Source organism: Paramormyrops kingsleyae, chromosome 6, assembly GCF_048594095.1.
Source record: "Paramormyrops kingsleyae isolate MSU_618 chromosome 6, PKINGS_0.4, whole genome shotgun sequence".
Taxonomy (NCBI): Eukaryota; Metazoa; Chordata; class Actinopteri; order Osteoglossiformes; family Mormyridae; genus Paramormyrops; species Paramormyrops kingsleyae.
In genome coordinates, this window is record NC_132802.1 from 21,413,723 (window position 1) to 21,439,360 (window position 25,638).

Genomic DNA, 25,638 nt, shown 5'->3' on the forward strand with positions numbered 1-25,638 from the left:
CAAAAAATTTGACTGGATGCTGGGACAATATTCTTTTAATAACACAGTTCACACCATTAGGAAACAACAGCGAAAGAAATTAAAGAATCATGAAAAGACTTACAAAATGGCTGTTTTATTATGAAGACCGGAGGAGAAAACAACGGCCATGCAGTTTACCCATGGTGTCAAGAATTTGATGGCTTCCCTTCACAGTATCCCAGTGGCTTTCAACTACGTCCTCACACTCCACAGCCAGTCCACATATGCAAGATTGGCCTGGCTAATGAACGGCTTATTAGTAAGATAGGTGTGGCAGCTGTGGCTGGTGAAGAACAAGAAGCTTCTTGGCTGAGGAGGAAATCCAAGCTGAGAACCACTAAGGACGCCCTGCCCAGTCATAAAATATTTACACAACACACCTTTGGCAGCTTAGGGAGACATGCTTTGGAGTGAGATTAATTTATTCTTTTTAATAAAAAATATATTTTTTTATTAGTGACAATTTGGAAAGAAAATGAAAGTGGAACATTCTAGTTCCTGTACAACAATAAGATTAGGACCAGACCAATAAATTAAAATGCGTGATTAAATCACGATCAGGTCATTCAATATATATAAAATTAAGAGCTTAAGTAAAAGTGGAATAAGGAATTTAGGAATGTGGTTTAAAAGAAAACACCATGAGCACAGCATAGGAAAACAAAGAAGTAGCAGTCTGAAGTCTTCAGTGTTAATGGTATTTCATCTTAAAAGAATATCAGCACAGAATTGCTGCTGCCTTTATGTCAGTTTCAAACTGTAATATGTGCAGGGAGCAGAAGGTATATTAAATGTACCATAATTAATATTAACCAATGAAATGACTGTAGACTACAAGTAACTGATGTAAGGGTGGGGGATGCGTTTTTCCATCTGAAGTGACATACACATCATAAGTGTCTTCAGCATATTTATACTGACCTTATAATGCATACCATGCATTTTAAAATAAAACCAAGTCAGGTACAGTATGTGAAAATATGAAGCTTTAAGTTAACATAAGTTATTACTCCAAGTAAAAGAAGGAAGCGGAGGCCAACTGACTAACCTATATACACACACAGAGTCACACTGAAGTTACAGGTTTAATGAAGAATGCTATATCGTAGTAGAAAAAACAAGTCTGGAATTTTATTCTTACTCTGTGTTGCTGGAAACAAACTGCTGCAGAACCACAGGTGCCAGTCTCACGTTGGCATGAGCTGGGAAGACCCATAAAATAGAAGTTTCTTCACATATTGATTACTATTTGAACTGCCTAAAGCACAGATATATAAACGTGAGCAGGGAAGATCTTAAAATTCTGCATTTGCTGATGCATGTTTATGAAATGAAAACAAAAGCTATGCAAAAATTAACTTTCATTTGCTGTGCACACATGCAATATCTGACCTTGCAATACAGCAATTGTGCTTTTTTTGACAAATGATACGTAAACCACCCTTACCTTAAGAAGAAAGTCCACTCTTAGGCCTGTTTGCTTAAATATGAGAAACATTCCAATCCAGATCAGATTGTTTACACTTACATCTCTACGATACCTTTTCAAACCCAATCAACTATTAAACTTAATAAATACGCATTGTTGCTGACTGACCCCCACACTTCCTGAGATTATGGCACAAAGCCCTCCAAGGTCACTTACTTGGATAATTCTACTGAAACAAGTGCTTTTCTACCTCATTTTTTCCTAGGTAATGACCAACATGCTATTGCCCTATTCCTTTACTGTACACAAAAGCACATTTACAAACACACACAAAGAAACACACTAGCCTTCTATTAACAAAAATAGAATACTTTAAAATACAAATAAATTAATTAAGCAGCCACCCAAAACAATGCACTTTATACCAAACCATTCGACAACCTAACCACCGTGTCCCATAGCTTCTTCCAGGTACCACCCCTTAGCCGGCTAATCCTCAGAAGTCTAGAGGCGCCAGCTCCCCAAAGTCACAGTCAAAGAGCTCACTGATGCCCTCGCCATCCTCCATCCCAAAGTGATAGTCATGCGCCTGCGGGGGCGACAAGTTGATGAAGCTGTCCAGTGCCAGGGAGGAGAAGTCCTCAGAACTTCCATCCAATGAATAGTCGGGAAGAAGGCCAAATTCAGACATCTCACCCAGACAAGGGAACGAGTCTTCCACTAGGAGGGCATCTGCAGAAAGAATAATGGAACAATACACGACTTCCCCATTGGCACGATGTCAGATGTTTAATGATTTAAAAAAAAAATTTTTTAAAAAAAGCAAGAAAGCGAGCAAACAAGTTAAAGACTCACCAGTTTCACTGGCAAGCTGCAGTGGAGAACAGCTCTGATGGGATGGTGCCACCCCTTTTTGGGGAAGACCTCCATGGGGTAGGTGCTGGGTACCTGATGCAGATTGGGATGGCACCTCTGTGACTGATTTGGTTGGGCTACAGTCCACAGGGCAACAGGGTTCTGAGCTGTCCTCAGGACACAAGAAGACGTCGATTGGTCCACGCAAGCTTTTCAAAGAGATCTGGTAACCCTATCAATAGAAACAGAAGACAAGTGAAACTCGGAGCAGAACTCTTTCATAACAGCACACTAGAACACACCCAACTCCACCTTACCTCAGACAGGTCAGACACCTGCATCTGTGTCTCTGGAGGGGCACGAACCACCATGACAATTTGGTCGGGGGGATCCACTGTACTCCGCAAGTCCTGGCACATTACATATGCAAGCTTGGCAGGCATTAAGAAAAATTCTATAGTTTTATTAAGTCAGAAAATAAACCCATATGGCTAAATTTCCTGGCTGCACAAACAAGTCGATGAAAACAGGATGAATTAAACTAATATTACCGTCGTCAAAGGAAATTAACCATCATAAACTAATCCAAAATGGGTCAAAAGAGATGGACTGACAATTAGATAGGAGACACCTTGAATTTCTTCATTATTAAATCAGCCGACTAGATGAGACAAGCCAGTTCTGAAGGATATTTTTTGTTCTGGGGGTCCTCTGTAAGCAACCTAAGCTGCAGGTTGCATTTAGCTATGAGCTCATCCAGTTCTTCCTCTGCCTCCCCCAGACTCGACACCTCCTTCTGGAGGCTGCGCATCTGGGTTGCAAACCCACTGTCCAAACGGGTGCCCCTGCAAGAAGACAAGTTCCATAAACGAAAACCGACTACCACAATCCTTTCTTCTGCCCCTTTCCATCCCCAAACATGTGAATACAAAAGCAACAGGCCCACTGTATTAACCCCATCATTAATAGGAGCTGTATGATCTGGCTATTTATATACAGGGGTTGGACAATAAAACACACTGGTGTCTGAGGTTTCATGCTATACAGCTGTGGAAAAAATTAAGAGACCACAGTACATTTTTTTGTTTCACTCATTTCTCAATTTATGGGTGTGTGACTGTGAATAATATATTTTTTTTTTTGCAAAACTACAGCCTGATTCTTCTGTTTCTCATTAATGAAGGGCTCCTTCTTTGCTTTATGGGACTTCAGTCCCGCTCCTAGGAGCCTGATACACACTGTCCTAGCAGTGCACTTCACACCTGCACTTAATGTTTCCCATTCTGTTTGAAGGTCACTTGCTGTCACCCTACGATTCATGAGAGACAGTCGGAAAAGTTAATGGTCACATTAAAAGTTAATGGTCACAACGTCGCTTCTGCCATTCACTTGCCTGGATTCTGGTCATTCCCAGTGTCTCCAGCTTCACCTTATTATTGTACTCTGCTGGCTTAGAATTGTTGAACCTGGAAGCAACCTGCAGCTCAGCACAGCCTTCTGCCAGCAAAACCCCAATTAAACCAGGATTTAAAATTCAGATTTGTTTAAAAATGTAGAGTGGTCTCTTCATTTTTTTCATGGCTATATATGCCCGGCGGCCAGTCTTCACTGATTGCAGAGTGTGAAGACTGAATTAGCAGAGCAACAGCACAGTTGAACATAAAATATTCCAATCCACACAACATAATAGGAGACATGTCAGAGTTCAAAAGAGGACAAATTGTTGGTGCATGTGGCACATCTGTGACCAGAACAGCAAGTGTTGTATTGAGAGCCAGAACATCCAGGGTAATGTCAGCAAACCACGTCCAACAGGAGTACTAGTGGATGTTAGAAGCAGCTGCCTACAAAGGATGTCCAGGTACTAACCCATATTGTATCCAAAAAAACAAAACCACAGCTGCCCAACTCACAGAGTTAAATGTGCACCTCGACTGTCCTGTTCCCACCAACACTGTGTGGCGAGAGCTCCCCAGGGTCAATATTCACGGTCGAGCTGCTACAGCCAAACCGTCGGTCACTCATGCCAGTACCAAACATCATTTTCAAAGGTGCCAGCAGTGCAAATCTTGGGCTGTGGACGATGTGAAACGTGTATTGTTCTCTGATGAGCCCCATCTTCACCGTCTTTCCCACATCTGGGAGAGTTACGGTGTGGAGAAGCCCTAAAGAGGCTCACCACCTAGCCAGCTGTATACCCAGAGTGCAGCACAGGAGTGGATCAATGACAGTTTGGGCTGCAATATCATGGCATTCCCTAGGTCCACTACTTGTCCTAGATGGGCACATCACTGCCAAGGACTACTGAACCATTCTGGAGGACCAGGTTCAGCCAGTGGTTCAAACACTGCACCCTGAATGGCATATCATGGTTCAAGATGATAATGCACAAATACACACAGCAAGACTGGAGTCAGGAAATATTCTCCATCACCAGGATCATGTACTGACCCCAGCTGTTGTTCTGCGTTGTTCTATGATGAAATAACTGTTTTAATCTTCATATAGCTAATTTGTACTTCACTCACAATATAAAGATTAACATACATAGTAATTTCTTGTCATAGCAGAACAAAGGCACATAAAATAAGTACGCATTTGTGCCGTTACGACAAACTGCCGCTCATATCGCTTTATATGGCAAATGCATACTCGCGTACCAGTGACGTGCATCCTGGTACAAGCTATAGTCAGATATTCACTCATTTTTCAAGGAAAGCCTCTAGTTCTTTCAGGGATAAGCATGCAAATACTTTGCCAAGCACCCCAAAACTTACCCATAAAACGTTCAAACAAATTATTGGGGAGGCCAAGAAAAGAATTATACTACATCCTAGCGTTCGCTCCTGAATCTGGCAGTGAGTGTGGGAACATTGGGAAGAAACAGCTTTTCTGTCATAGGGAGCACCTTGCCTTTTAAGATGCCTTCCTATTCCCTGGCTGTCACACAACCTTGCACAGCAATAACAGGCCATAATGACTCCCACAAGACAACTACCCACAAAAAGTAGTTGTATTGGTCATTTGCTTTCCCCCAATAATTACACCTATAAGAAAAACAGTGAAGGATCCCTCAGTGGATCATAGTTTTCCACCACTAGTCTGGAGACTAGTTTCTATGCTCCGTTCACTTGGTTGTACAACTACATGTGCTGACCGTGTGGTTTCCGAATAGCATCCCACCATGGATTCACATTTCTCACAGCTCAGGATGGATGGATGGATGGATCTTTTTAAGATAGTCACAGAAGTGCGGATTCATTTTTGTGGTCCTTTAAGCTGTGTGTCCGGAGTGCTTAGCAACTATCCCATGAAGTGTCCTCATATTGCCATCAGTGTCCTTCAACCCGCACCCACTGGCCCTCATTGCCGACAGCTTTTGCTTTAGGCAGATGCTGTTATGGTATAATTTTACAGGGATTATGGTTGATGCACCTGTATTCTGGGCACAAGCCTTATTGGAACTCTGGCAGTCGCCTCGTATGGTTTTGAAAATGCACATAGAGAAAGCGATATTAAAATTGTTAAAGGTCACACATTCTAACATTCAACCTAATACAAGTTACCTTTGTAATTGTGATTTATTTCAAAGTTATTTTTTATGTGGTCTTTCCATTGTTTTGTCTACCCCCTGAATATTTTGCACACAACATACAGTAATACGACTCAGACTTACAGCCACTGGATATTGTTTTTTGACTTCTTGGAGATAAGCTGTATACCCTCCAGGACATTTGTGATGTCATATATCCGTCGCTTCTGCACCTCAAGAACCTGCGACGCCCAGTTCAGATCCACCACTCCGTCAGAAGACTTTGACAGAAGATCTAGAAACCGTTTTGTGGTGAGGTTCAGGGATGTGTCATAACGGGACTTCTCCGACGAGGACTTGGAAACTGGAATGTCCAGAACCAGCAGGGGGAAGAAGGAAAATAAAAGGTTTCCCAAAAGTCAATTCAAGCTTGAATAATCGGCCCAAATCAGACATCAAAAAAATGTGCAGGGTGAATTACAAATCAATACTACACATTTAAAATCTTATAAAAGTTAAAGATCTATAACCTTAAAAGGTAATTTTTTTTTTTATATTTCAAGTATGCTACCCAAATACACATTTGAAAGAAAAAAAAAAAGTCTCTCTCCAGCCAGGTTTTACACCTTTACCAAACTGCCAAACTTCCATCTAATTTTAATGGATGTGAGATTCTGATTAAGGCCATTGCACCCACTCTCCAGCAGAACAACAGGCAGAAAACCCAAGCTTCCTCCTGTCTGAAGATCTGTACCTCTAGGTGGTGCAGGTGTAGATGCTGGCACGCCACTTACTGGCGTGGGACGGGAACTGCTCACATACTGGTGGTCACTGTCCAGATCAAGTTTCCTTTTCACCTACAGTAGTTAAAATTAATGGGGTCATTCATATTCTGTACATTAAAAAAATAAGTTCATTAAAGCCTTGTCGAATGTTTTGACTTGTCTCAGTACTATTCATCAATATTTATTTCAAACCTGGAACTGCTTAATTATATTTAAAAAATACAACAAGCATAAAATGATTTTATACGCATGTATACGATATTATAGTTTCCTTAATGTCTTATGTAATTTTATGTACCATCTCACAAAGTGATCAGCTAACGAACTGAAAAGAACAAAAGGAAGACGCTTAGAAAGACACCACGCCCAGATCTGAGAAGCCAGACCGTCGTTCAGCCACGTACCGGAGGTCGGCCCAGTGTCGGTCTGCGCTCGTCCTCCACGGGCGGGGGAGGCTGCGGGGTGGCGAACAGAAGGATCTCCGCAGTTCTGCTAGAGGCTGCTGCGTGAATGTCCACATTGTTCGGAGTGGAGATGATGACAATCTGGTGATCCTCGGTTAGGTTAATGCTGCCAGAGCTCAGGAGAGACTCGAAGTCGGCCAAGAGATCCTCCGAGGTCTGACCCGTGATCAGCGTCTCTGACATGGCACACGCCGCAAGCAGCTTCTGCCTGCCCCAGTCACTTTACTTTTGGCGCAAAGTTAAACCTTAAGTCTCTTAGCAATCAGCGAAGGCTCCTGCTTGTTTTACCAAAACAACGAAAAACACTAGAGACGTATTAGAAATTGGCCTGTTTGCCATATTTAAAACTGTACGCACAACAGTCTCAGAATCCCTAGCGGCGACAAGCTGTGTAGATTGAATTGATATTGGTATTTGTAAAACAAAGCAGGGAGCTAATTCCCACGAAACGTAGCTGCTAAGTCCCAATTAGCCTCAAGCTAACGCCAGCGTTAGGTATAGCTGCATTTTCCTAATTAAAGTTGATATAAAACGCATAGACGTGAAGTAATAAAATACAAATATGAATTACAACAATTTAGTTATTGGGCAATTACTTTACTTCGACCAACAAACAAACAATATAACTGAAGTTTTTCAGTTTTAAAATGCTCCTTGCGTTCTTTATTCGATGAGGTTGTGTTTTATATTCTTCAAAAAGTACGTTCTGGTTTTGGTAAAACTTTTGTTGCAGAGTTTTCCTTTGTTCGGCGATGTATTTTCAGTTTAGAATACATAAAAACATACAATCCAACAACAAGTACATGGTTTACTTTCTTAGCAAAGATTATTTAAATTGTATCCCCAATAGCATAGTTTCACCCACACAAACAGAATAGCAGTGTGGAACCAGTAATCAATATATATTCGACTCCTTCATACCGTATTTGTAGATTGGGCCTGGCGACCTAATTGTTACACTCCGAAAAATGTCATCAAAGTGTTCACTATTCTCCCCCGCAAACTTTCGGAAGCACATCCAGGAAGAACACAAAAAACAAACAATTGGATTTAAAACGTTTTTCAAATCTTGTTGTTTATGATATCCAAAATGCAACTCCACAAACACCAAGAAACAATCCTATCTGTGCAGTAGTCTTCAACCAGACAAGCTTCCTTCCCCAATAAAAGTCTGTTGTTATTATTGTCCCAGCTGATCTGAACAAGGCTTGGGGTTTGCGCGCCAAATCTTTTTTGCCGCGAATTCTGCACGTGTCAAAACTCGGTGCAACGATTGGTCAGAATACTAGCCCTTGCTGGCGAATAATTAACATGTGAATGAATTTCATTGGTCGTATTTAATGCCAATCAGGCAGTAATCTCGAGAGAAATTCTTGTTCTGTAAATACTATCATTTACATTGAATTACCAAATTTATATGCAGCTTAGGATTTTGAGTTCCTTGTGTCACGCTTAAATAAAGTAACTTCGATGAGATATATTATTATAGTTAGGTGTGTCACCAGACCATACTAGCTACGGAGTACGGAGTTGAAAAGGACCCTCTGGCGCACAATGGACGACTACAGTATGTTAGAGTGGGTTGAATATCAATTTAAGGAGATGCTTCATGCGCTTTCATTTATTTAGATTTCACAAAGATACTAGCCCTTGTGGTCATTTACTGATTTTCTTCGGACGATTAAATGGGAGCCAAACGACGTAAAAATATAAATATGTTGTAAAAGAAAGTGCCATTGTGTGTTCCAGTAATGCTGAATATACCTAAACGCCAAGTGGTCCTAAGGAATAATTAAGAATTTACTGAAATTTTTTAAAGCTATATACATATCTGGTTATATAGATAATAAAATGTAACTTTAATCCACAAACCTACATGCAATGTACACGAATTCCTGATACTTAGGATATACACACTTTTAATGCAGCAGAGCTTTATGATTTTACCTTCATTGGTTTTAAACAATGACTGCGTACAAATGTGTAGATTAGATAGAGGAACAGATATCCCAGTCAGCTGTATTGACTGAAAAAGGTATTAAACAGACCCAGTTAGACATTTTGGCTCACTGCTGCACTATAACAAAGAGCAAAAGGCAACGACTCAATTTAGCAGTTTTAATATTATTTGGAGAATAATAATTTATTAAACAATTAGGAAAAAATGTTGAATTAGAGGTATAACAATTTCACAGTTGTCACTAATTACTTTTCGCAATAACTATTTTATACATTAAAGGCAACATATTTCATTAATCACTATATACTTCAGGCTAATTCAAAACTGCAGTTCAATTACTCGTATTAGCCTCCACCTTAGACAGTATATATACCCAATTCATCCACACAGGTGGGATTATGCAATTATCCAACGTGCATCTCTTTTCATCAACAAGGAGTAATATTTTCTGGATTTCTCTGAATCAATAAAGGTATATGTTTGTAGTGGTAATTAGGATAAATAAAAATCCATAAAATGATTCACCATTTCCCAGAAATCAATTTTAAAAGAGGAAGATGTGACAAGGGGTGAACTTTAAACCATTTTCAATAACAACAGTAAACATATAATTTTCAGTAAGTTCAATAACAGTAGTCTGTGCACACATTCTAATATAAATGTAATGTCTCCATTTCACCCCAGTTGCACCTTTTCAGTCTGCAAGAGGAAATCCATGCCCACATAGGGGGAATACTCATATCATACACCCATCCATTCATTTCCCAGAAAATGATTTCTAAAATTAAAAACTCGATATAAACAAAGGGAATGCACATTGACATGAAATAAACAGACATTCATGACAGTAGTCCCTTCCACATTATTTGTGTTTGCAGAATATATTCTTTTAGATATGCTTAACAGAAAGTGTGGGTAGCATTAAGCAATATATGTTAAAGAGATCATTCTTCTACGACATGCTTCCAATATCTGATGTGTGTTCTCACAGCATGTAGTACAGGCACAAGTTAACCTGGTTATTGACTGGATGGGGCAGGCATTTTGTTGTAGATCAGGAAGTCCGAGATGCTGTGCCATTCATTGCTGTCATGATAAAGGTAGTTCATTGAGGACTGAAGTGATGGCTGCAGAGTGTGGGGATGGTACTCAAAGAGCCATAGTACAATGCCCCATACTAAAGCAGAAAACAGTGGAAAAGGGTCTCTTTTGGGCTGGGGAATATAGCCCTTTTCCACAGCCAGCCGAGATAAGGCAAACAGAATCCTAGACAGGAGGTACATATTTATCTGTGGAAAATTGAAAACAGGCAACAATCACATAATTTGTTAATCTCGAACAATAAACATACTCCAAATTTCGTAATGTGTTTGCCTGTTACCCACCTGACTGTTTATGTGATTGTTGTCCCCAAATACCAGCCAGCCACCAAGGCAAGCTGCAAGGAAGGATTGTGACTGCAGCCTTTTCCCTTGAATTCTCTCCTGTAACACCTGAAGTCCCTTGTAGGTGAACACGAAGTAGGCGAGGTTCCGCGAGTGGGTGTACGTCGCTTGAGCAATGGCTTTCAATTTGTCTTTAAGGCTATTCGATTATGTAATGAAGAAAACGATAGAAGTATGTCAACGTCATTGTTAGGCACCAGCTCGCTTAATCGTAATGCAGATGTCTCTTACAGCAAGTAAAATGTAACATAAATATCTACCAACGTAGGGGTATTGATTTACCTTCCACTTTTAAACAGGAACGTCATGACAAGGGCGTGTGGGGCTCGGATTTTTGCTCCATACCTAAGTCGAAATGCAATACAATTACACGTAATAAGTCTGTTTGCTCGAATGACCGCAGATATTTCGACGGTAATGAAAAAAGTGCTGCATTTCACTGTCAAAATAATGAGCAAACGAATATTGACTTGACCGAAGCCACCAACCTCAAATGGAATTAAATATCGTTGGTTAGCAGGTAGTCACATTATCTCGTTCAATTAAAAATAACGAACACATTTAATTTCATTAGCTATATAAGTGGCACTTAATGCATTTTACAATTTCAAATTAACTTTACAGACAGCATTGGATATTAATGTATACGCGGGGACTGACATAATTGGTACGCATTTGAGGTATAATTAATCATCATAACAGCGCAAATACGCATAAAGTAAAGCTGCCGGACATATTTCACTTTTATACCATACTAATTATGTCAATTACTGCGCATATGTTTGTGTTATTAGCACGACCGGGTCTATCAGTATATGACTTAAGTACAAACTACTTAGCTCGCTAACGAAAATTCGATGTTTTGCAATCTTGTTGGCTGTATGATAACTCACACTGCACCATTTCGGAATCCTTTAACAACCGCGAGAACCGCCTTGTACTTTTCTTGTTTTAGCAACGTGTTCATTGTATACAGTAAAGTTTTAAAAATGCCAGAGGTTGACATAGTTAAATATCAGAGGGGGATCCTTTTCAATGTAACACCATATGTTAAAAAAAGAGGAGCAGTTAAAATAACTCAGCGTACTGGAAACATTGCGACTTTGGAATGGTTCCTAATACCCAACTCAATCATCCCCCAAATATGCTACATGAAGCCCTTGTCTTGCAAGTCAATAATTACGTCAAACAGTCAATTTGCATAGTAAATTGATGATAACTTAAATTTTGAAAACTTTTGCAATTTTACGTTCTTACACTTATTAAACTACATAATTATTCCTTACTGAAGTACTCAAGTTATATTAACTTACTCAAACAATAGGTCTACACACACACACATTTCACACACAAGCACACACACACACTAAAAATATATATATATATATATATATATATATATATATATATATATATGCGCGCTCCGGGTTTTCTTTTACATTATTACAATATGCTTTTAGGCGAACTGACCTCTCTAACTTGCCCTTAGTGTGAGTCTCCCGGGATGGATTGCCTGCCCCTGTATAGCCCATCAGAGAAGATAGATTTAGCCATCAGTGATCTTCGTGCGCACTCTTTCGGCGGATTTCGTGCACAGCACTTCTCTATTTCCCAGCATGCTGAATTCGTGTACTGGGAACAACAAGATGGCGCAGGCTATCTTTGAAGCGCTTGAAGGTAATTCCAAATCGTATTTTTATAAATTATTACTTCTTCTTGGTCATACACTGGGAATTTTGTCATTATGCATTTTGCTCTGCAATGCAAGTGTCTCCAGGTGGCGAAGAAAAATATACAGACCTGAGAAATTTATACTGAAAGTACATAAACTACAGTTTCGAAATATCGGGGAGATGACAAGGAAAAAATGGGCTGTTTTCCTGGAGGTTTCCAGTGATTTAAGTGGGCCTTGTTCGGTGTATTTGAGTTGTTTATCAGTGCATCTAGACTGCTCGTGTGATTGTTTTTCAAAGGAGAATGGGGGAACAACAACCACTGGAAGTACGCCGGAAAATGGCAGAAAGGAGGCAGGCATGTTATTGGGATTGATGAACCAAAGCGGTCCATCGCGTCCCTGTGTGGCGGTCAGCCTTGGTCACCGCGATCAACTATATGTGGTGTCTAGTCTAGTATATGGAGAGCACTTCATAAACCGGCTCTTTGGATTACTTTAACCACTTAGGTGGTGCTTCCGTGGTCTTCGCAGAAGTTGCTTGCGTTTGATAGTAACCATATAATTCGGATGTAATTAATGATCATTTCAGCCTCAGAATAATCGTGTTTAGCACTTGAAATTATTCTACTGCGGTAACATTATCGTCAACATTGAAGACAAAGTAATAATCGTGCACTGGCGTGGACAGAAATGTCCTTGGTTGTTGTCTTTGGCTTGAATGGAAGAGCGTGCAGCTGGATTGAAACAGCTGGTGGTTCCCCTATACTCTTATTTCTGTCATTTGCTGGAAGCCTCACTTTGCTGCCTTCTAGTCTTGAAGTGGAAACAATGGATCTTGAAGTAATATAAAATCATGTTTTAGATGCAGAAGTGTGTTGTGGTTAAGGTTGTCAGTTCATATGTCAGAAAGGTACCTAATCTCAGTTTCAAAAATGAATGGTTCCATCATTGTGTTTATCCACAGGCATGGACAACCAGACAGTCCTGGCTGTTCAGTCACTTTTGGATGGTCAGGGAGGTGTTTCAGACCCCAACAACCACAGTGTTTCTGGCACAGCCGCCATACAGTCACTGGGTGGGTACCCCTGTTATTCAGCATTTGGTTCGTTGCACAGATTTCAGACCTGCTGCCCTACTATATTGAACTGCTTTGATTTCTTCTCAGATGACGAGGACATCTTTCTGTGTGGGAAGTGCAAGAAGCAGTTCAACTCCCTCCCTGCCTTTATGACTCACAAGCGTGAGCAGTGCCAGACCAACACACCATCCCTGGCCACAGTCTCCCTGGCTTCCAGTAATGCCTACACCCCTGTGCCCTCCATCAGCTCAGTGCCACAGACTCCTACAAACAAACAGGTGAGCATAGTCCTATGTCAGGGGTTTTAATATGGCTGATATCTTTATACATGCTGAAAAATCTATGTGTTCTTAGCAGCAGGCAGGGAATCCTTTCGGTAGAGTAGTGGTCTCACATCTTCAAGTTTGGGGGTTTCCAGTAAAGTGCGCATTGGAGCTGTCATGATTACTCAATTGTAGCATCTTAGAAGACATCCATGGACTCACTCAATAATATGAGGATAGCCATATATAACTATAAACTATGACTTAAATAATTAAATATAGTTTCAATGATTGCGGGATCTCAAGATGGCAAAATTATCTGCCATTTGTGTCACAGTAGCCCTTCTCTTGGTTTGTACCCGATGTGATCACATTTGTTCACATCCAGCATTGACAGATCCTGGCTGCCCTGTCAGTAGTTCATGGTGTTTCCCTCCTCGGACTGTTCTGAGCAGGTTCTCACCGTGGCTGATGGTGTGCACCCCACAAGCCATGCTGTTTTGGAGATGCTCTGACCCATCATCTGCCTATAATGATTTGGACCTTGTCAAAGTCACTCAGATCTTTATCCCTGCCCATTTTATTCTTTCATCTACTTTCAGCATTTTTACTGCAAGTACTAAAAGTTAGCTGACCATCTAATATATCCCAGACCTTGACACGCACCATTTATACTAGATAGTCAGCTATATAGATGGGGGTGATCATAATGTTTTGGCTCATCTGTGTGTGTGTGTGTGTGTGTGTGTGTGTGTGTGTGTGTGTGTGTACACTATATCAACAAAACTGTAAGTGATATTATTGCAAAGTGGAACTGTTAAGGAACAGAAACAGCCATAAAGTGGCAGACCGTGTGAAATAACGGAGCGGGGTCACTGAGTGCTGAGGCGCATAGTGCGAAAAAGTCACCAATGTTCTGTTGTCTCGACAACCGCACTGTTATAGACTTCCAGTGGCATTAACCCCAGCATAAAAACTGTGCACCAGAAGCTTCATGGAATGGGCTTCCATGGCTGAGCAGCTGCATGCAAGCCTCGTATCAAGCGCAATGCCAAGCTTCAGATGGACTGGCGTAAAGCACACGGCCACTGGACTCTGGAGCAGTGGAAATGTGTTCCGTGGAGTGATGAATCACGCTTCTCTGTCTGGCAGTCTGATGGATGAGTCTGGGTTTGGCGGATGCCAGGAGAACATTACCTTCCTGACTGCATTGTGCCAACTGTAAAGTTTGGTGGAGGAGGGATAATGGTATGGGGTTGTTTTTCAGGGGTTGGTCTAGGCCCATTAGTTCCACTGAAGGGAACTCTTAATACTTCAGCATACCAAGACATTTTGGACAATTCTGTGTTTCCAGCTTCATAGGAAGAGTTTGGGGAAGGCTCTTTTCGTTTCCAACATAACTGTGCCCCAGTGCTTGACTGGCCCACACTGATTCATACAGTCCTGACCTCAACCCCATCAAACACCTTTGGGATGAACTAGAACGGAGATTGTGAGCCAGGCCTTCACGTCCAACATCAGTGCCTGACCTTACAAATGCTCTTCTGGATGAATGGGCGAAAATTCCTACAGACACACTCCAACATCTTATTTAATGTCTTCCCAGAAGAGTGGCATCTGTTATAGCTGCAAAGGGGGGACCAACTCTATACTGATGCCTCTGGATTTAGAATGGGGGGGGTCATGGCCAGGTGTCCCAATATTTTTTCCATTTAGTGTGTGTGTGTGTGTGTGTGTGTTTCCTTCTCACAGTTTATTGCGAAATTTCTCCCAAACGTGCCGCCTTAACTGTGTGATTATGATTGGCTTGAAGAACACATGCCGTGCTCAGCGGCGATAAACGTTATTACATTATTACATTGATTTACTTATACAAGATCATTAAAATGGCAGTTTACTAATTTTTGTTTGGTATGCCAGAGTAAAAATGTTTTAGTGTAACTCATTGTCTTAAACCAAGCTGATCGTCGTGGTTCTTCAGATGTGATAATTACACGTGCATATTTGTGATTTCGACATTAACGTCTCACATCGCACAGGCCTAGTGCTGAGGGTGGCACTATATGAAGATGGTAGTGCTGTTTCCGCATACCTCTGCTTTGTGTGTGGAGCTTGCATGTTCCCCTTGTGAGTGTGTGGGCTTTCACTGGATCCTTTTGTTTACTCCCACAGTCCAAAAACATGCAACTTAGTGAACTGGACTGCGCACATTAACCATATGTCTGTGTGAGTGAGTGTGCACCTTGCGATGGGCCCAGTCCAAGGATAGTTCCTCCCAATTGCTATATTTATTATATAAATCATTACTCGATTTATCACCAAATAAATAACTTGTATTAATATAACTTAAAGTGATATCTTTAGTGTGTGTGTGTGTGTGTGTGTGTGTGTGTGAGCGTGTTTCTTGTAATGGACTGACATCCTGTCAAAGGTGTCCTCTGCTTCCTGCCTGTGCTTCCTTAGCACAGTGACTATTGGAAATGAATAGATGGAGTTTAGAGAGAAGTTATTGGTGCCCTTATTGTCTGCATGTGTCTGTTGCAGGTGTCCACATACATCACCGTGCCTCAGTCTCCCCTTACTCACACGCTAGTTCAAGGAAATATCCTGGTTAGCGATGACGTGCTGATGTCGGCCATATCGGCCTTCACTTCAATGGACCAGTCTATGGCTGCCATGCAGCCCCCCATTCAGGTAAGTGAGGGAAGGCATCCGCCCCTCAGTGCAGTGCCAGTTAAGTGCAGTGCCAGTCAGGAGCACTGGCTGCAAAGGCCAAGCCTCATAGTGTGTCTACTGCAAATAGTCTGCATTTCATCATTAAAAAAACAAACAAAATTTGTTCTGTTTAATTATCTGGAACATACTGAAATAAAGCAACGATTTCGGTTAACCTTGTGAATAGGAGTTATAGGTAGTTTCAGAGACTAATAAATGCATAGATATAGGAGTGTTTCTTTAATTGCTTTGCCACCTCCTCCTATCTCGATGTGTGCGTGAGTCCATTTTGTTTTTTCCGGTCAGAGCAATCTGAGCATGAATACAGCTGCCTCGTACCTGCAGCCACACCAGCATCCTGCACACCAGCTTCCGCCCAGCCAGAGCCAGGTGCAGGCAAGCAACGGCGGCCCTGTAGTTCAGGTTTATAACTCGCTACCGCCGATCACTGGAAGTGGTAGCTCAGAAGTCCAGGCACTGGGCCTTCAGCCGTTCCAGCAGGTGCAGGTAGGTCTCCATTACGTGCATGTAGGGTTAGACGGGGATCGGGCCACTTTGCATGGACTTCCAGATCATACTCCTCCTCCTGCCACAGGTACCCAGTCAGTGTGTGGAGAGCCAAGCATTCAGCACTCCTCCTGTATACAGTCCTGGCAAGCAAGGATCCAAGACCAAAGCCTGCATCATCACCACTAATATGACTGAGCTGGGGGACTTTGACAAAGATGCGAATTCAAGACGTGTCAAGCATGACAGCAGCCAGGATGGTGAGCAGCCAACCCTTTAGTTTGTAAATATATAAATAAAATTACAGTAATAGTGCTCTTCTGTTTTTCCCTTTGCAGGACAAGCTAAAGGCAAAGCCCAGAAGTTGAAGTGCAATTTTTGTGAGAAATCGTTTATGAAAAACTTTGACCTCCAGCAGCACATTCGCAGGTAGAAAATCCTGGGTTCGAGTGAAGCTGGGATAAGAGGATGTTCATCTAAAATCACTTCTGGCTCTACAAAGGTCCACACAACTTACTGCTCTGTCTCTTTTTGACCAGCCCTGGTCTCCAAGAACTGTAGGATTCTCAACTTTTTTTCCTTAAATCATTTATTAAAGTAATTATTTGTATACTGGTTATTGACTTAATGTGCTATTTCCCTCATTTGTACATTGTTTTGGAAAAAAGCATCTGTTAAATATGTAAAATATAAAAAAAACAATGTAGCCATCCCAAACAATTATCTTAGAACAGTGTTTCCCAACCCAGTCCTTGGGGAACCCCGGACAGTCCACGTTTTTGCTCCCTCCCAGCCAATCAGGAACATCGAATACCTGGTACAGGTGCACTGGGAGCTGAGAGGAAGCAAAAACGTGTACTGTCCGGGGTTCCCCGAGGACTGGGTTGGGAAACACTATCTTCGATAACCCCCTTCCCAAAGTGTTTAAGCATTTAGTGGAAAAGTCATTGTTGGCCTAGTGGCTGGGATGACATCTGTCCATGTCATTCAGATGTGTGCTGAAACCTGCCTTGGAGCTGAGTTCTGTCTTCTCTTGCAGTCACACGGGAGAGAAGCCCTTCCAGTGTATTGTGTGTGGCCGAGCCTTTGCCCAGAAGTCCAACGTGAAGAAGCACATGCAGACCCACAAGGTGTGGCCGTCGGGCATGGTGAGCACCGTGTCCCGACTGCCTGTTACCGTCAAGGTGGTGCCGTTATGTGCCGAAGAAGACCCGGGGGGAGAAGAGGACGATCCAGGTAAACTGACCCCTACTGCCAGGGCTCTGAATTGGGTCCCTGATGAACCCAAATAACCCTCTGCTGAATACAGGTGGACTGGATGAGATTGAGGGTAACCTCGATGTGGCAGCAGACAAACGGAGTGGAAAGGGTAAAAGCAAGCAGATAATCCTGATCGACAGCTCCTACCAGTGTCAGTTCTGTGCGGGCAAGTTCAATACCTACTTCCAGCTCAAGTCCCACATGACTCAGCACAAGGACGAACAAGTAAGCTTGGATGATCCAGCGTTTCTTTGACAGATGACAAAGCATTGGTTATTAATAGTTTTCTCTACCTTTGACCCCTCACAAGGTGTACAAATGCGTGGTGAAGTCATGCTCACTAACTTTCCAGAAGCTGGACCTTTTCCTGGAGCACATCCGCACCCACCAGGAGCAGCTGACCTATCGCTGCCACCTGTGCAGCAAGGTGTTCCCCTCACTCTTTGACTTGAGCGTGCACCAGTACTCGCACAGTTTCTGCCCCCAGCAGAGTCCACGCAAGGAGACCACTTTCTACAGGTAGGTAACCCCAGTTCTCCTGCTTGGGAAATGTCTTCAGGCTGCATGCAAACCTGTAGTAAGCCAAGTTCAGTGCTGGGTATCGTCACATGGTATCACTAGTTGCCCACAGCTGGTGGTTAATTAAATGAAGTGAGATCATGAGGTGAGGGAGGGAGAGAAGGACAGGAACTGCTAGTTGCACTTAAGGTTGAACAGAGACCACCCCATTGAATCTCTCGGGGTCCACCCTAAAACAGAGCACCCTGGTGTGACCCATCTATTTTCTGTAATTGCTTATCCCATTCAAGGTCACTGGGCATCCGGAGCCTATCCCAGAAGCTATGGTTGCGACCCACAGAGTAATCGGCACAGTCTACCTGTAGCAGAAGAAATGGTGCCCCTCCCCCCCACTCCAGCGTGTAACACCCCCACCCACAAGAACGAACTCATGAGCTAAATAAGTTAGTCAAGACATTCTGATGAGCAGGACAAAGCATCTGATAAAAGTTCTCACAACCCTTCTTATAAGGGATCTCAGTATTATAACGCATCAGATGTTGGTGGTGACAGGAAAACAATAGAGTTGTGGTCAGTTAGTACTACTATAGGCAGTGTGCTAGAGCCAATGTAGACTTTAAAGTGGTGTAACACTAATAAAAGTGCTAAAGGTATAGTACAGTTGTACAGATGTTTATCAAATGTCTTACAGAAGTCATTGATGGGGTGTTTGACAACATCACCGTTGTCCATCCCTAAGAACTTTTCCATTGAAAATAAATAAATAAACCAATTTGCATCTGAGCCTCCCAAACATCTCTGATCAAATTCTTACCCCACATGGACGTGTCTCGACTGTAGGTCTGCTAACTGAGGTTGAAGTTTTCGGTTAACACTTTCGTAATTGCTTCTCTGTCGTACCAAAATTGTCAATCGCTTTATATTGAACTATGACGTAAAAAGGCATTAAAAGTATTTTAAAAACCTGCCTAAACGGGAACTAATCGGTTATTGTGACGTCCCGACGTTGCCTTCCAGCCGCAGTGGATGCAGCACATTCTAAACGGCTGTTTTTAAAGGATTTATAAGTGCTTACTGTTGTCGTACCTCCTGCAGGTGCATGAAGTGCCAGAGCAAATATTCCACACAAGAAGCCTTGGAGCAGCATCTGCAAACAGCATCACACAACTTCCCTTGTCCCCACTGCCAGAAGGTAGGTTCACACCACTGAGAATAAAGAAATTGTATCGATCGGTTCAGGCAATAAGTTTTTCCTAATTGCGTGTTTTCAGGTTTTCCCCTGCGAGCGATATTTCAGGAGGCACCTCCCTACCCATGGCATTGGTGGGAAGTTCAGGTGCCAGATATGTAAGAAGCTTTTCAAGACTGAACACTACCTCAAGCTCCATGTTCGGATTCACTCTGGTAAGGCCAGGCTGCATCACGAGGTTGACTTCCACCCCCAGTGGTCTGTCAACAGTTCTTTCTAATAGTTGCGCATTAATTTCCCCCTGATAGGTGAAAAACCATACAAGTGTTCCCTGTGTGATGCCACCTTCAACCGAAAGGACAAGGTGAAGAGACACATGCTCATCCATGAACCCTTCAAAAAGTACAAGTGTCCTTTCAGGTCAGTGTCAGGAATATCTTCTCATAATCATTCTCGTTGTCATGCGTGATTCACGATCAGTAATGACTTCTCAATGCAGGACACACGTTGGCTGCACCAAAGAGTTTAACAGACCAGACAAGCTGAAGGCTCACATATTATCCCATTCTGGTATATATCATGTTTTTATGAACGTATTAGTGATAGATTACCTTTAAATCAGTGATGTGTGTTTACCTGCAGTGCTTTCACATCTCTTCCCCAGGCATCAAGCCCTATAAGTGCCAGTTCTGCCAGAAAGCCTTCAGTCGTCGGGCCCACATGCTGGAGCACCAGCGCTCGCACACGGATAACTACCGCTTCCGCTGCCCCACCTGCAACAAGGGCTTTACCCGGCAGAAGTATTACCAGGACCACAAGTGCCCACTTGCTGCCCGGACAGACGAAGTAGGGGGTCCAGAGAAGAGGGTGCCCAGGACCAGGCAGGCCAAACAAGGATGCAGGGTGGTGGGGAATGGTCAGGAAGGTTTGGTGGCTGTAGAGGTAGCAATCAGTGGGAAGGTGCGAAAAGAGGCAGTGCCAGAGGAGGAGGTGGAGGACGTGAGGATCCAGGACAGCCAGGCAGTGTTGTCAATTGAACAAGAAGAGAAGAGCGTCTCAGAAGAGGGAGGCTGTGATGGCAGCACAGGGAGCACAGAGGACCTCCCGAAGGCCATGCTGACCATGCCTGTGTTTATAGAGACTGTGGACTGAGCCTGGGCCAGAGTGCTGCAGGCGATGCCAAAGCGCTTGTGAGGAGCATTCCAGCTCCTTCAGCGTGAAGCAGCAGAAGCAGGGATGCACTGCATTGTTGAAGCTTTCCAGAAGCACTCATTTACCACATCAGCTGAATGGGTCTTGTGGTATGTCCTAGATGTTTTACATTAAAACGTTACAGCTTTCATTTTTTTGCACATAAGAAAAACCTTCAGCCTTGTTGAAATATTTATTAAAAAGGCCCCTTGCAGCATGGTAAGGTGAAGAATTAACATTTTCTTCAGATTGTCGTGCTTTTATTACCATTGTAAATTTCTGCAAATTAAACATTCCTGACCTCACTGCACCTCGTGCGGGAAAAATCTAGAATTCTACGGTATGTACATTATTGTAGAAACCTAAAGAAACATATTTAGTTTTTTTTCTCTGAGACTGACTACAATAGACAATTTACTTTGCATAAATTGGTAGTATGTAGATAAAATAAACAACTGTGAGGCAGATGTGAGTCTTTCAGGCATGAAGAAAACTAAACTAAAGATGTCTTGTTCTTGCTGTCAATGACTATGAAAGGACTACTGTTTTTTTTGTATAAAATCTGCACAAAAGTCAGAAGCAATTATGTCAGTAAATGTAACGGCAATGAATTGGCAGATTGTCTTGAGTGGACTAGGAAAAGTGGTTCGTTGTCATTGTTGACACACCATAGCACACAACAACGAAATGTGTCCTTTGCATTTAACCCCTATGTCACATTGTGGCATAGCAGGGAGTAGCTAATTCAGCAATCTTCTGATTACAAGTGTGCATCCCTAGCCATTAGGCCATCAGTAGGACTTAATACTGTAACAACTGCTTAAAATGCAACTCTTAAAAACCCTACTTGTATTCAGAGATATCAGCCCTTAGCTCTGACCTCTGAAACCTTTAATTCTGAGGTGCAGTACTGGTTAAGTTTTTTCATTTGATGAAGCTAGCTTTTTACTCTACATAATTTCTGAAATGGTGCAATATACGAATCAGGAGGCGTTTCTTCTGATCTAATTCTTTAAATCTTGGATTCCTCAAATTAGCCACCACTTGCCTTGAATGGTGCTTCACAAGAGTGGTTAATATTCAGTAGGAAGTCACCTAGAATGTCATCGCTGCTCTTCTACGGCAATTAGATGTAGGCTGTTACTGCAATGTTTAGCCTCTGCTGTCCAGGTCAGCCCGTATATTTTGTGGGATTGATGTTAGAAAATGGGCAGGCCAGCTAATTAGTTGCCATACACCTTTAATTTTTATTTGCCAGCTAGTTGTGCATTGTGGAGGTGTGGGTTGGGTTATCTTACTGAAAAATGAAAGACTACCCAGTCAGCAGTAACCCTGCTGGGATATCATGCAGGTATGCTAGGATAGCTACGGCAGATGGGATTAGCGGACTTCTCACCAAAGATTACCAGTTCTACCACAAAAGAAACCCCAGGCCATGGCAATGCCTCCCTCTGACACTCTTGATAGTGGCAATCACTTCCACTTGGTCACCCTTGGTATCTTATATATTAGTTGTACCCACATATTTCAATTTTTGATTAATTATTCCATGATTGACTTCTGTCAATGGACAACTTTTTACAGGTTCAGTCACAGATGATTAGGGTCAAGCATGAGCATTTAAATTGACTAGTATACATTACTTCTACAGCATAGAAATGCTATCAATAAAATGTCAAACTAATCATGTGGTTGCTATTAGAACTGGGGGGCGGCACAGTGGTTAGCATTGTTGCCTCACCCCTCTGGGACCAGGGTTTGGGTCTCCATCCATGGCGCCATGTGTGTGGAGTTTGCATGTTCTCCTGATGTCGTCAAGAGGTTCCCTGCGGTACCCCCGCCCCCCCTGCACACAGTCAAACAACATGCTGAGGTCATTTGGAGTTACCAAATTGCCTGTGTGAGTGAATGGTGTGTAAATGTGCCCTGCAATGGGTTGGCACCCCATCCTGGATTGTTACCTTGTACCTGTGGCCTCTGAGACAGGCTTCAAACCCCCCCAAGACCCTGAATAGGACAAGCAGTTACAGAAAATGAATGGATGGATAGACATTACAACTGCAACCAGTGCAGGTTTTAAAAGAAAGTACACCATTCAAACTTTTCTCAGTTTATTTCTTTAATTGCTAAATGGCTTTAAAAATCTTCAAAGTAACTCTTGTTATGCAGTCTTCAAAAAAGAATTTAGCCCCATGACCAAAATCATTTAATAACATTTTTGAAAGTATACAATTTACAATATCAATTCAATAAATGGAGATTATGAATACTAATGCTATTGAAGTTGTAAAATAAACAAACAGGTTCAAACAGAAAGATTTTTACTAGAATACAACACACATATTTTCCCACTATATCATAAGGATTAAATTCACATTTGATGTTATTTAATAATGTGTTTGAACAATGTGAGGAGATTAAGTAGGTTTCAGAACTGCCAGGTTGTCAGTAGGGCCCTTTACAAGGAATTTGCATTAAGCCTAAAACAGTCATGGGGTTTATATTTTTGGCTTTGTTCCCAAATAAAGAAAGAAAAATAATCTTTTTATATTTAAAGTGCATTTGTTAATAAATTGCATTTGATACCTTCAGATATTTTCATTTACTCAAGTCTAAAATGGAAAAAATTAAGATTCAGTAGTAAAATCATGTATAAAGAAACCTGTTGCCTATTGAGATTGAAGGAATATTTTTAGTAGTACGAATTATTAGGTTCACACACAAAAATGCCTCTTCACCTCTAGTGTTTGGTCACTTAAGACATCATATTTCAAAGGCCAGTGTTAGTACATTTATACAATCAAACCATCCAGCCCGGCAATTATGCAATTTAGGGTCATGGACTTGATATGTAATCTGCTAGTCTTCCAGTAATATTTATCAGTAACGACAGGTTTAGTTGTTTCGTAGTTAGACAAGATAAAAAAAATCCAAGTGCAATAATCCATGTGGTGAATACATGAAACAAAATGTGGGTTCAACCTGAGCCACATCTACCTAACTCTTGCAAATGTATTCAGAATACACTCCAGAAAAAAATTCAAGACCCGAGGATTGAGACCGATTCCAAACTAAGCTTCTGTTTATTAGACACCCTTAGTCAAAATATGTTCTCTAATAATAGCTGTTTTATACATAAGATAGTGTCTATAACCTGCAGACTAAAGAAAAAAATTGTATTAATTTTTTCATCCCAAATTATCCTACTGAGCAGTACATGGATATACACTGTCTTTGTCATCTGAATTGTTTTTTTTTTTTTTTTGGCTGTTCTAATAGCACACCCACCAGATTTGTGAACCAGTACCAAACAGATCTGGTAGGTTCATAGTGTACAGTTCAGAGAGGCTCTGAAGCCACCACAATGCCATGAGTCTCCTGATGCTTAGCATCTTGGGACATGGAACACCGCTGACTTCAGAAGTGCAAAGAGAAATCTATGGCAAAAAGGCAGTGTGAGCTCAGCTTGCGGATTTAACATCTTGAAAAGTTTTTTTGATCAATACAGTAGTTTAGATTAATAACCTGGAAATGGAGTCAGCACAGTGTTCTACACATAATTTTCCCCAAACAAGCAACATACAAAAATAAGACGCATAGTGAAAATTTTATACTAAAGCCCTATAAAACTAGGGCCGTGGTACCTGCAACTGCTTATTCTACATTTATAGTGATGTAAGCAGGCTCTGCATCGATTTATATTACATGTAAAAATTTGATGAATTCATGAGAATCTTGGAGCAGGAGCGTTTTGGTGCTGGTGTGTCCCTATCAACCGAAGATGCACCTGAAAGATGAGCTGCTCGACCAGACGGGAGCCCGACTGCGGGCATGTTAAAAGCCGACGTGGTCACGTCAGCAAAGATCTCGGAAATGCAGCAGTTCAGCCCCACTGCCTTCCAGCTTTGGTTTTTCTAGTGGCCGCAAAAACATTCGATAAGAGCAACTGAAAAGCACCATCCTGGCTTCCAATCTTTGATAAGCTGCAAGCAACACGTGAAAACATACAATTCTCATATTTCTGATGACTTATCTTAGTCAGAAACAAGAAAACTGTAAATTAAGGGTTGACACGGGTATCTGAAGGAAACAAAACAAACATTTTCGTGGACTGCTTTTCTTTTTCTAAAATATGTTGTATTGGACTGAATTTCACACTAAACCTTTCAGTCAGATATATAAAGTGCTTTTTCCTCCCCTAGTGGAAAATGAAAGGTTTCAGGCACTGCTTCCAATACAATAAACATATATTAATATAATTTCACACTGCAGTCTGCATTTATCTGTTTGAGAAAGGCTCCACTGCACACTGGGAACCACCCACCAGCTACCACAAAGGAAGAGCAGATACAGGAAGGGGGAGCACTGCAGGTTAGAGGGAGCACTGCAGGGAAGGGAACCCAGGGCAGTCTCTAAGTGGGCACGTTCCTCCACCAAATGGGAAATCATGTGCCCCAGAGAAGTACAGGTCAAGATATGGCGAATTCCTCCACCCTGGACTGTGGCAGCACCATGCGAAGCCATAGGATGATGTCACTCCTGTCCAAAGCCTTCTGTTTCTTCAATGGCAAACGACAGTTTCTCTTTCAACTGTTCATAGCTTTTGTAAGGAGGCAAATCCAATCGATTAAAGCTGGAGAAGCAGAAATACTGATTTAGTACATTGTATGGAACTACATGAAATTAACCTGGGGGGTAAAAAGCTAAAACAATGTAATTAACTGGAGCATATCTGTGGTATGTAGTGCTC

At 41.9% G+C, this 25,638-nt stretch overlaps 4 protein-coding genes across 5 annotated transcripts in view; 1 reads left to right on the plus strand and 3 right to left on the minus strand.

The window, feature by feature from the left end:
- Positions 1 to 1,093: 1,093 nt before the first annotated feature.
- e2f1 (E2F transcription factor 1) lies at positions 1,094 to 9,063 on the minus strand. Its single transcript, XM_023808782.2, has 7 exons — positions 7,027 to 9,063; positions 6,592 to 6,694; positions 5,982 to 6,201; positions 2,998 to 3,150; positions 2,623 to 2,737; positions 2,306 to 2,537; positions 1,094 to 2,182 (listed from the first exon to the last, which is right to left on the minus strand). Exons 1-7 carry the CDS (start codon positions 7,267 to 7,269, stop codon positions 1,947 to 1,949), a joined length of 1,302 nt encoding a protein of 433 aa, XP_023664550.2. The 5' UTR covers positions 7,270 to 9,063; the 3' UTR covers positions 1,094 to 1,946.
- A 127-nt stretch (positions 9,064 to 9,190) lies between these two features.
- On the minus strand, positions 9,191 to 12,064 carry pxmp4 (peroxisomal membrane protein 4). 2 transcript variants are annotated; one of them, XM_023808784.2, is made up of 4 exons: positions 11,962 to 12,064; positions 10,774 to 10,836; positions 10,432 to 10,630; positions 9,191 to 10,335 (listed from the first exon to the last, which is right to left on the minus strand). In XM_023808784.2, exons 1-4 carry the CDS (start codon positions 12,021 to 12,023, stop codon positions 10,066 to 10,068), a joined length of 594 nt encoding a protein of 197 aa, XP_023664552.1. In that variant the 5' UTR covers positions 12,024 to 12,064; the 3' UTR covers positions 9,191 to 10,065. The 2 variants fall into 2 exon arrangements, with proteins under 2 accessions (XP_023664552.1, XP_023664551.1); XM_023808783.2 differs by lacking the exon at positions 11,962 to 12,064 and adding an exon at positions 11,385 to 11,580.
- On the plus strand, positions 12,026 to 21,193 carry znf341 (zinc finger protein 341). The gene is made up of 15 exons (XM_023808781.2): positions 12,026 to 12,168; positions 13,131 to 13,241; positions 13,332 to 13,522; positions 16,052 to 16,201; positions 16,529 to 16,729; positions 16,818 to 16,989; positions 17,068 to 17,158; positions 17,769 to 17,965; positions 18,039 to 18,214; positions 18,300 to 18,508; positions 19,604 to 19,700; positions 19,780 to 19,912; positions 20,006 to 20,117; positions 20,197 to 20,267; positions 20,362 to 21,193. The coding sequence occupies exons 1-15, from the start codon at positions 12,108 to 12,110 to the stop codon at positions 20,847 to 20,849; spliced, it is 2,460 nt and encodes an 819-aa protein (XP_023664549.2). The 5' UTR covers positions 12,026 to 12,107; the 3' UTR covers positions 20,850 to 21,193.
- A 1,789-nt stretch (positions 21,194 to 22,982) lies between these two features.
- Positions 22,983 to 25,638, minus strand: part of itchb (itchy E3 ubiquitin protein ligase b) — a 41,086-nt gene continuing 38,430 nt past the window's right edge. Inside the window, exon 24 of the mRNA XM_023808779.2 lies at positions 22,983 to 25,521. Coding sequence (XP_023664547.2) covers positions 25,422 to 25,521 — 100 coding nt within the window. The 3' untranslated portion in view covers positions 22,983 to 25,421. The remainder of the gene's footprint in view (positions 25,522 to 25,638) is intronic.

Coding starts and splice junctions, on each gene's coding strand:
- e2f1 (XM_023808782.2), bottom strand. CDS start 7,269: ATGTCAGAGACGCTGATCACGGGTCAGACCTCGGAGGATCTCTTGGCC. Junction 6,695..7,026: donor CGACACTGGGCCGACCTCCG/GTACGTGGCTGA, acceptor TAACTACTGTAG/GTGAAAAGGAAACTTGATCT. Junction 6,202..6,591: donor TACACCTGCACCACCTAGAG/GTACAGATCTTC, acceptor TGGACATTCCAG/TTTCCAAGTCCTCGTCGGAG.
- pxmp4 (XM_023808783.2), bottom strand. CDS start 11,497: ATGTCAACCTCTGGCATTTTTAAAACTTTACTGTATACAATGAACACG. Junction 10,837..11,384: donor GGATTCCGAAATGGTGCAGT/GTGAGTTATCAT, acceptor ATTTCGACTTAG/GTATGGAGCAAAAATCCGAG. Junction 10,631..10,773: donor TTCCTGTTTAAAAGTGGAAG/GTAAATCAATAC, acceptor ATAATCGAATAG/CCTTAAAGACAAATTGAAAG.
- znf341 (XM_023808781.2), top strand. CDS start 12,108: ATGCTGAATTCGTGTACTGGGAACAACAAGATGGCGCAGGCTATCTTT. Junction 13,523..16,051: donor AGACTCCTACAAACAAACAG/GTGAGCATAGTC, acceptor TGTCTGTTGCAG/GTGTCCACATACATCACCGT. Junction 20,118..20,196: donor AAGTACAAGTGTCCTTTCAG/GTCAGTGTCAGG, acceptor TTCTCAATGCAG/GACACACGTTGGCTGCACCA.